Raw genomic sequence first — 7,760 nt, forward strand, 5'->3', positions numbered from 1 at the left:
CTGTAAACATATTGGCTGTTCCTGCAGCTTCTTAATAACCTGACTTTCCATTGCCTTACTAACACCTGTGTGAAGGTCTGTTGACCTACTCTTACAACTCCTTATTACTTTTATTTTAGTGCATTGTTTTTGTAAAACTCTTATTCCAATTCCTCAAGCAAATCTTTTGTGTAAAATGTTTTTTAAAACATTGAACCTAATGGATTGACGCTGGTTCTTTTAAATCCATGGTTGACATATTGTCCGCCCTCTCTGCTTTTTTGACATCTAGTTTCTTTGATGATCTAATTTTCACTTTCTTAATTTGCAGTGGTGGAGTGATGATCTACTTTGACCGAATTGAAGTTGTTAACTTCCTTGTTCCCAGTGCAGGTAAGCAATGTTTTCAAGCCACCGATTATCACATAATGCATGAGTTTTTGTGCAGACGTTTTCCATTTTCTTAGAACTTAATGGGTAAGACATGCAGTTAAAGTATTCATTAAAAATGGTCTTCAAGTTCTGAGAGGAATTACTTACTACACATTAATTCTCAGCAGTGTAGTTGTGTGTTTCAAGTGCCGAAAAAAGCCATGAAAGTGGAAACTTATTGTTTTTCATGCTGTATTTATACAGTTGGGCAACAAAACCAGAACTGTCATCATTTTCTGTGTGACGAGTGTAACTGCTGACTTGTTTTATCTTTTACGTGTGTCACCTTAAGTTAGCTTACAACTACCAAAGTCACAAATGTGTGGATTTACAGTCCATGTTCTTTATCCTTTTGCCTAGAAGAAGGTTAGAAGCACTGTAGTGCCTCCTCCTCAGTGCTTGTGAATCATGAATAGCTTCTTCAAGCATCCTAGCTTATCATGAGAGCAAAGGTCTTATCAGGAGCTACAGTCTGGGTTAGTCTGCCAGTGGGGATTAGAATGTGGGCCCTACTTTATCATCAGTGCAGGCTGTTAAAAAAAAAAAAAAAAAGTATGCTGGACACTAGATGAAATGTGTGGATCATCTCACCAATAATAATAATAATAATAAAAAAAAATCCACTTTCTGGATTTGAGAGCAGAAAGCGTTGTTGTACCCCTAGCCACAACAGTGAACTGCTTGATCCATTTAACTTCCTGACAGTGCTTCATCCTAGGCGGAATGCTTGATAGTGTTATGGGACTTCCTGACAAAGAACCACATCAACTTCCATATCATGCAAGCGGCAGATCGCGCTAATATGGGTCTAGTATCTGGTATAGTCCTTTTTATGCCTTACTTGTCTTCCTGTACACATTGAGAAGCAATGTCTTTCATGAAGGACTGCAGCTGTTAGAGGTAGTAGATTGTAAGTAGAAGACTGACATACCTGGTGGGATGTCTAGATTGTTTTTGATGCTTTGAGTTCTGCCAGCAGCAGAGGTAGCCCATGCCCAAAGCGTGACTGTGATAGAGGAAGTAGTTTTTGAGTCCCCTTCTAGCAGTGATTCTGCCATGGCACATGTCTGTATGCCCCTCACCCAAAGGAATGTTAAAGATAAAATATAACTCTGTATGTGAATTTGTCAGGACTCTCATGTCTTCTTTGCCTGGGACAGTCACCAAACATTATGCAGAAACATCCCCCATCACATTTCTTCAGTACATGCTGATCATTGCAAAGGTCACAGAAAGAACAGATGCCAATATATTTTGGGGAATAATAGGCCTATTGATTCCTAGCGATCAGTAATAAAGAGGATACCAACTGGTCCACAAGAGCAACTAGCCTAGTACTTGCCTGTGACCCTATATTGACTTTTTTCTTGGTAGTGAACTATTTCTAAGTGCTAATATGTACCACAAGTCTTAGATTTACTGACTTTCTTGGTAGCAAAGACACAGCAAGTAGCATCCTGTTAAGACTACTTCAGATCATACTGTAGATAGTTTGCGGTACACATGTTTGGGATCAAGTATTTAGGAGCAGTTTTTGTGCATTAGTAGTACAGTGAGCAGCCCTGTGGTAAATTTTCTGTTTCCCATCCATAGATCCAAGTTGCACTTGAAAAATAAACAGGGATGAGCTGAGTTTTATATGGAAGGGTAGTCTGTTCTAGAGCAGCGGTATCCTCTTCGAGATATAACTGCCCCCCCAAACCTTTCTGTTCATGTTGCAGAAGAGGTTTAGATCAGGGATGAGCTGTGTTTTATGTGGATGGGGAGTCTGTTCTAGAGCAGCGGTATCCTCTTTGAGGTATAACTGTCCCCCCAAACCATTCTGTTCATGTTGCGGAAGAGGTTTAGATCCTTCGTGTACTGATGCCATTTGACTTGCTGTTGTGCAGTAAATCCATCAGTACTGGGGTCAGATATGGTCCATGCTCCCTCTCTTCTGGCCTCTGTCTTGCAAAAGAGAGACCTTGTGTGTTTTATTCAAAGTTCATGGACTTACAAAACAGCAAATGAGCATTATTTCTGTTTTCCATTTAACTTTTCCTCATACTTAAATGTGTTTATAAGTGGATATCGGTGACTGTCTTTTTTTTTTTTTTTTTAACCCTGGCAGATGTATAAATGGCTTCCTCTTAACTGATGATTGGCTTAATGGTCGGAGAATTTTCAGTTACCTTTTTTGGAACCATTTCCTGTATCATTTCCAGTTTTTTAACCGTCATGGTCGCAAGATGTTTAGTACTTAACATAACTCTTTCTTAATTATATAGACAGATTGGAGCTTAAGGCTGTCTTATAGTTAAAGGCAAACATTGAATATGGTGGGATAGGATGGGCACAGATGCAAAGCTTAGTCTTTGATATGTTTCGCTGACTGGCATTCATGGCACTTGCAGTTCCCATGAGTTTACTGGAAGAGTCCATGTGAATACAGTAGTGATTTTACATGCCCATTGTATTCAAAACATGGATGTGTTGGTTAATCTAGCAAAGATATTAGAAGTCTGCAGATCATAGTTCTGTAGTAGCAAGCATAGGAAAATCTGATGTGGTGAACTTGTTTCCCATTCACTCTACTCTGAATGGACCTAACTGTAAATGCCATGCTTTGAGAAGGATGTTTTTTCCAGTCTCTCTCCACACAAGAAATGTTGACCCACTGAAGTGGAAACTTAACTAGAGTTTAGACAAAGGGTATCCTGTTGATATTTATTTATTTTACATTTGTTGACCGGGCTAGTCTAACTGGATATATGTCCATTTTCAGTAGAGTCCTGGGGGGAAAAGCTCCAATATAGGCAATAGTATTATAACATACAATATATGCAATAGAAGGAAGTTACATTATATTATTTTTAGCTTAGAAAAAAAATGTGCACAGAGCTGCCTAGAAAAACTTTAGATAACGTATAATGCAAAAAAAAAAAATTATTATTTTAAATCTGAGGCCTGGTTACAGGCATACAAACTTGTGCTTACTTACAGTACAGTAGAGGGTGAGTACTTTTAGAGTAAGTAAGTCTTAAACCGTGCTGAGAGGAAGTATCCTTTAATACTAGGTAGTGTTTAGCATTCTAGTTATAACAAATAGGCATCGTAGAACAATAGAGCAGATAAGTAAAGGGAGTGGTCAGTTGGTCACTTTCATCCTTGTTTAAGTCTAAGATCAGACAGTTTCTTTTCTAACAACTTTACTAACGTTTGGTTAGACAAACTTAGTAGCATCAGCCATTCCACTTGCAGTGAAGCAGTACTTAAATACGGTTGTAACTAATGTCAGTCTGCCTTGCAGGTTCTTCAGATTTAGGGTCAGTAGCTTAAGGCACGCAGGTGAGCATCCTCAGAGACTTGTACTCATTTGTGTGTCTCAAAATTCTGAAGACCAGTTAAGGGTACAAATAAGGTCATGATTCTTACATGAGTTGTGATCATTCTGAGGGGAGTATTAAGGATGTATAAGGATAATATCTTTTACTTGGAGAGTGTGGTGAGCAAACCCAGCACAGAACTTGCCTTTCAAATTTATTTCCAATGCTTTTATGCTCAGGCACAGTTGCCTGATTCTCTGTATTCTGAGTTTGTAAAAATAGAGTACCATACACTGCCATCTGCAGTCAAGCACTGTTGCATTAATGCAATAAGATTGACTAATCTGTTTCTTTCTCCAAACTTCAAATCTGGGATATTTTCCTCGCTCCTCCCAGGGAATAAAAGATGTTTTGGTGTGTTTTTTTTGTCCTAAGGGTAAATGTTCACATTTTCTATTTCCAGTTGTACAGAAAATCATAAAGTATCATGCTTACAACTGAAAGATGATACTGAATAACCCATTGTGGCCCATATAGATAATGGCCCACATAGATATGGCTGCAGGTGCTCTATCTGTGGCTGCACAATCTCCGGACGTGCAATAAAAAGTAGTAAAGTGACTCATTGGACTACAGTTGAGAGTGACCTCTGGTGGAAATTATAGCCAATAAAGCCTCCTAAACTTCACCTAAGAGGACTATGCTAATGCTTTTGAATGCTGGGGATGTAATTCCTCTCAAGAATCAAGAAATCTGTGCTCATTAGGACAGTTCTCATATGGATCCTGTAATCATCATTGACTAATCATGATTACTAGCTAGAGGAGGGAGTTCCCCAAAAACATGATCTTCCACTTAGCTTGTCGAGGTCTTCGTTATGCTTCCATTTGTGATTAAATTCACAGAATGTGTCTCAGTATAACCACATCCGAGTGACCATTTGCATGTTTCTCTTAGGTTAGTGAGTAGAGGTTTTCTGAGTGCTCGTAAAAGTTGATGGATCCAAGATCTGGACAGTATAAAAAGAATGGTGTAAGTAGGCAAGAAGAAAGAGAAGTGGGTGATCTTAGCATGTGGGAGCAGCAGTTTGGCTTAAGGTGACATAACCCTGGGTATGGGATGGCTGAAGATGTGTGAGAGTATGGGAGGTAGAGATGATAATGGAATGAATAGTAAGAGAGGGCACAGGGGGGAATATAAAGGAGGCTGTACAAGAAAAGTAGATTGGGATGTGGAAAGATGGGTGAACAGAGGGTGAGGAGATGTGCAGAGACAGTGAAAGGGAGTACATATGAGCTATGTGGTACAGAGTAATGTTAAAGACGAAAGTGAGAGATGTAGCTCTGAAAATAAGGACAGACATAAGTCAGGATGACAGGAGCAGTGTAGACAGTAGTGAAAAGTAATTAAGAAAAAAAGAAACTGTGCACTATATTGCTAAAGTTATTTCTGAAGTGATCTAAATAATAATAATAAAGGTATTAGATTTGGGATAATGTATGTCAGGTTTTACTGTAATAAAAAGGTATTGAATTTGGGATAATGTATTTCAGGTTTTATTATAATAATAAAAGGTATTAGATATGGGATAATGTAGGTCAGGTTTTATTATAATAATAAAAAGGTTTTGGATATGGGGTAATGTATGTCGGGTTTTATTATAATGTATTTTTGGAATAATGTAGGTCAGGTTTTATTATAATAACGAAAAGGTGTTAGATTTGGGATAATGCTTGTGACTTTTCACTGACTGACATGTCGTATGGAGCACTAATTCTGGAGAATTAAGTTTTATTTGCGCTTTGGAGGTGTAGAGGGATAAAGCCGTGATTATGACTCTGGCACCTTTTGGAGTGGTGGAGGGAATGGAAATGCATGTCCTGGAAGGGAGGGACACTGCTGGACATCACTCTACAAGCCTTGGTGGAGTCTAGGACTTGGGGAGTATTGCTGATGGCTTTGGGGGACAGAGAGCCAGGTAGGTATGCCTCATGTACTTTTGGGGGTGGGAGGCGCACAGAGCATAGCCTCTCATAGTCCGTCAGTACATGGTGGGTTGGGGAAGGAGAGTTAGGTCAGTAGAAGAAGGTCCCTCATATGAATGACTGTTCATCTGCCTCACCAGCTTGACTAATAAGGAACCTGCACATAAAAGAAAGGGCCCTCCTCAGAGAAGGACTTATCCCAATAAAAAAGGGAGACCATCTTGGTGAAGACAATACCATGATGGGATTTGCAGGTGTAAACGTTAGGGACATCAGACTGGTCTTCATAATGTGCTTTCTGGGAAGAAAAGGAAAGATTTCAGTTTTAATATAGACCACCTGGAGATGAGACCACATCTTTTGCATCTGTGTTTGTTAGCTGATATGAGAAATATTGTTAATAAAATTACTATATATGATTAAGTGTGTTGATATGAGAAATATGGTAAATTACTGAAAGTAGTGATGGAGCCAAATCCCCTTAATATTTGTCATTCCTGGCTAATATTAAAGAATGTAGTCATTCAATGAATTAAATGATTCATTCATTCACTTGATGCTTTTCAGTATGATGCAGTTTCAGTATGATGCACTTTGAATTCATTATTTAAAGTGTTGTTTTTAATTGATAAATTATTTAAATCAGTTTTCACGATGAATTAATTGTACTGATCTTTGTTGTTGTGTGAAATGTTTGAGATGAAACACATGACCGGGTACAAGTTTGTCCCAGAAAAGTGAACTGGCATCTGCAGGTTGAATAGGAGTGATCATCAGCCCCAGGTAAAGTTGTTTATTTATCTTGGAGACTTGTTCCTTAGTGAAGGTAGACGGGGCTAATGAGAGTGACTGACCGACAGGCAGGTGCAGTGGTGGCAGTAATTTAGGCATTGTACTGGACGGTGGTGTCGCAAGAGCTGATTGCTAGGGCAGGGCTTTAAGTTTACCAGCCTGTGTCCCATCATCACCTATGGTTATGAGATTTGGGTAGTGACCCAGGGGATGAGATGGATACAAGCCTCAGAAATGAGGCTTTTTCATGTGGAAGCTGGGCAGTCTGAGATGATGTTTGCATACAGCTGCTGCATCTCAAGAGGAGGTGGTTTGGATACTTTGTGATGATACAAGCTATGCGCCTTTCATGGGAAGTGAGCCAGATACAGCCATCTGAGAAGAGGCTCCAGGGCAGACCAGAACTTGCTGGAGGGATTATATGCCTTCATCTTGCCTAACAATTCCACAGAATGAACTGAAACAAGGTTTGCACCAGATAGGGAAGTCCTTATCTACTTTGTTGATCTTGTTACCACTGTGACCTTCACCAGGATAAGTAGCTTTCCAAACCAACGATATTTATGTTGATTGTCAAAGAAAATGGGTTTGATTGTGTTTTGTTAAGTTTTGATCATCTTCAGCACTGAATATGTTTTTGTTATCCACTAGGAGCTTTTGGCTTCCTGGGCCTTTTATGATAAAAGGCCCTCAGCCTCAATGGTTTCTTTTTGTTTATGAAATACTAAATTAATTAGTGGAGACTAGTGTTTCATCTAAACAAATGAACACATATAAGTTGTCCATGCTGGTGTTGACAAGAAGCTTAACTGTGTAATGCAAAATGTCATTACATCTTTGTTTTAGTTATTTGCAGTGATGAAAGCTGGTATAATTAATATTGTCTGATTCTTGGATGTTCTTCGTGTTTCACTGTTGCAGTCATTATACTTGGGTTATCCTGCTGGCAGGCTACCCTCAGTCAGCCTGAATTCCAAAGTCTAGGTCCGGCGTCTGTTGCTGTCGCCTCTTCCCTGATGTCAGTGCGCTAGGAGTGTAAAAGATGCAGCCGATGCCATTTTCTTAAGTTTTTCTTGCCCCAGATGTCAGGTGCCCCCCAAAGAGTAGGCTAAAAATATGCCAATAAAACATGCATGCACCAAAATATATATAATGCCTTCATCTGTAAGCAAATACAACACAAAGATTGTATAGGCTAGAGAAGAGCATATAAATTGCAGCAAAGATATGGGGGATGGTGGGTGGGTAACCTGGACTGCAACAGTGA

General features: G+C 39.3%; 1 protein-coding gene across 1 annotated transcript in view; it reads left to right on the plus strand.

Moving 5' to 3' along the window:
• Positions 1 to 308: 308 nt before the first annotated feature.
• The window catches only part of LOC122810540 (erlin-2-like), a 24,699-nt gene continuing 17,247 nt past the window's right edge, over positions 309 to 7,760 (plus strand). The window contains exon 1 of the mRNA XM_044082121.1: positions 309 to 372. Coding sequence (XP_043938056.1) covers positions 321 to 372 — 52 coding nt within the window. The 5' untranslated portion in view covers positions 309 to 320. The remainder of the gene's footprint in view (positions 373 to 7,760) is intronic.

Source organism: Protopterus annectens, chromosome 9.part0 (assembly GCF_019279795.1).
Source record: "Protopterus annectens isolate FY-2018-M chromosome 9.part0, PAN1.0, whole genome shotgun sequence".
Lineage (NCBI taxonomy): Eukaryota > Metazoa > Chordata > Ceratodontiformes > Protopteridae > Protopterus > Protopterus annectens.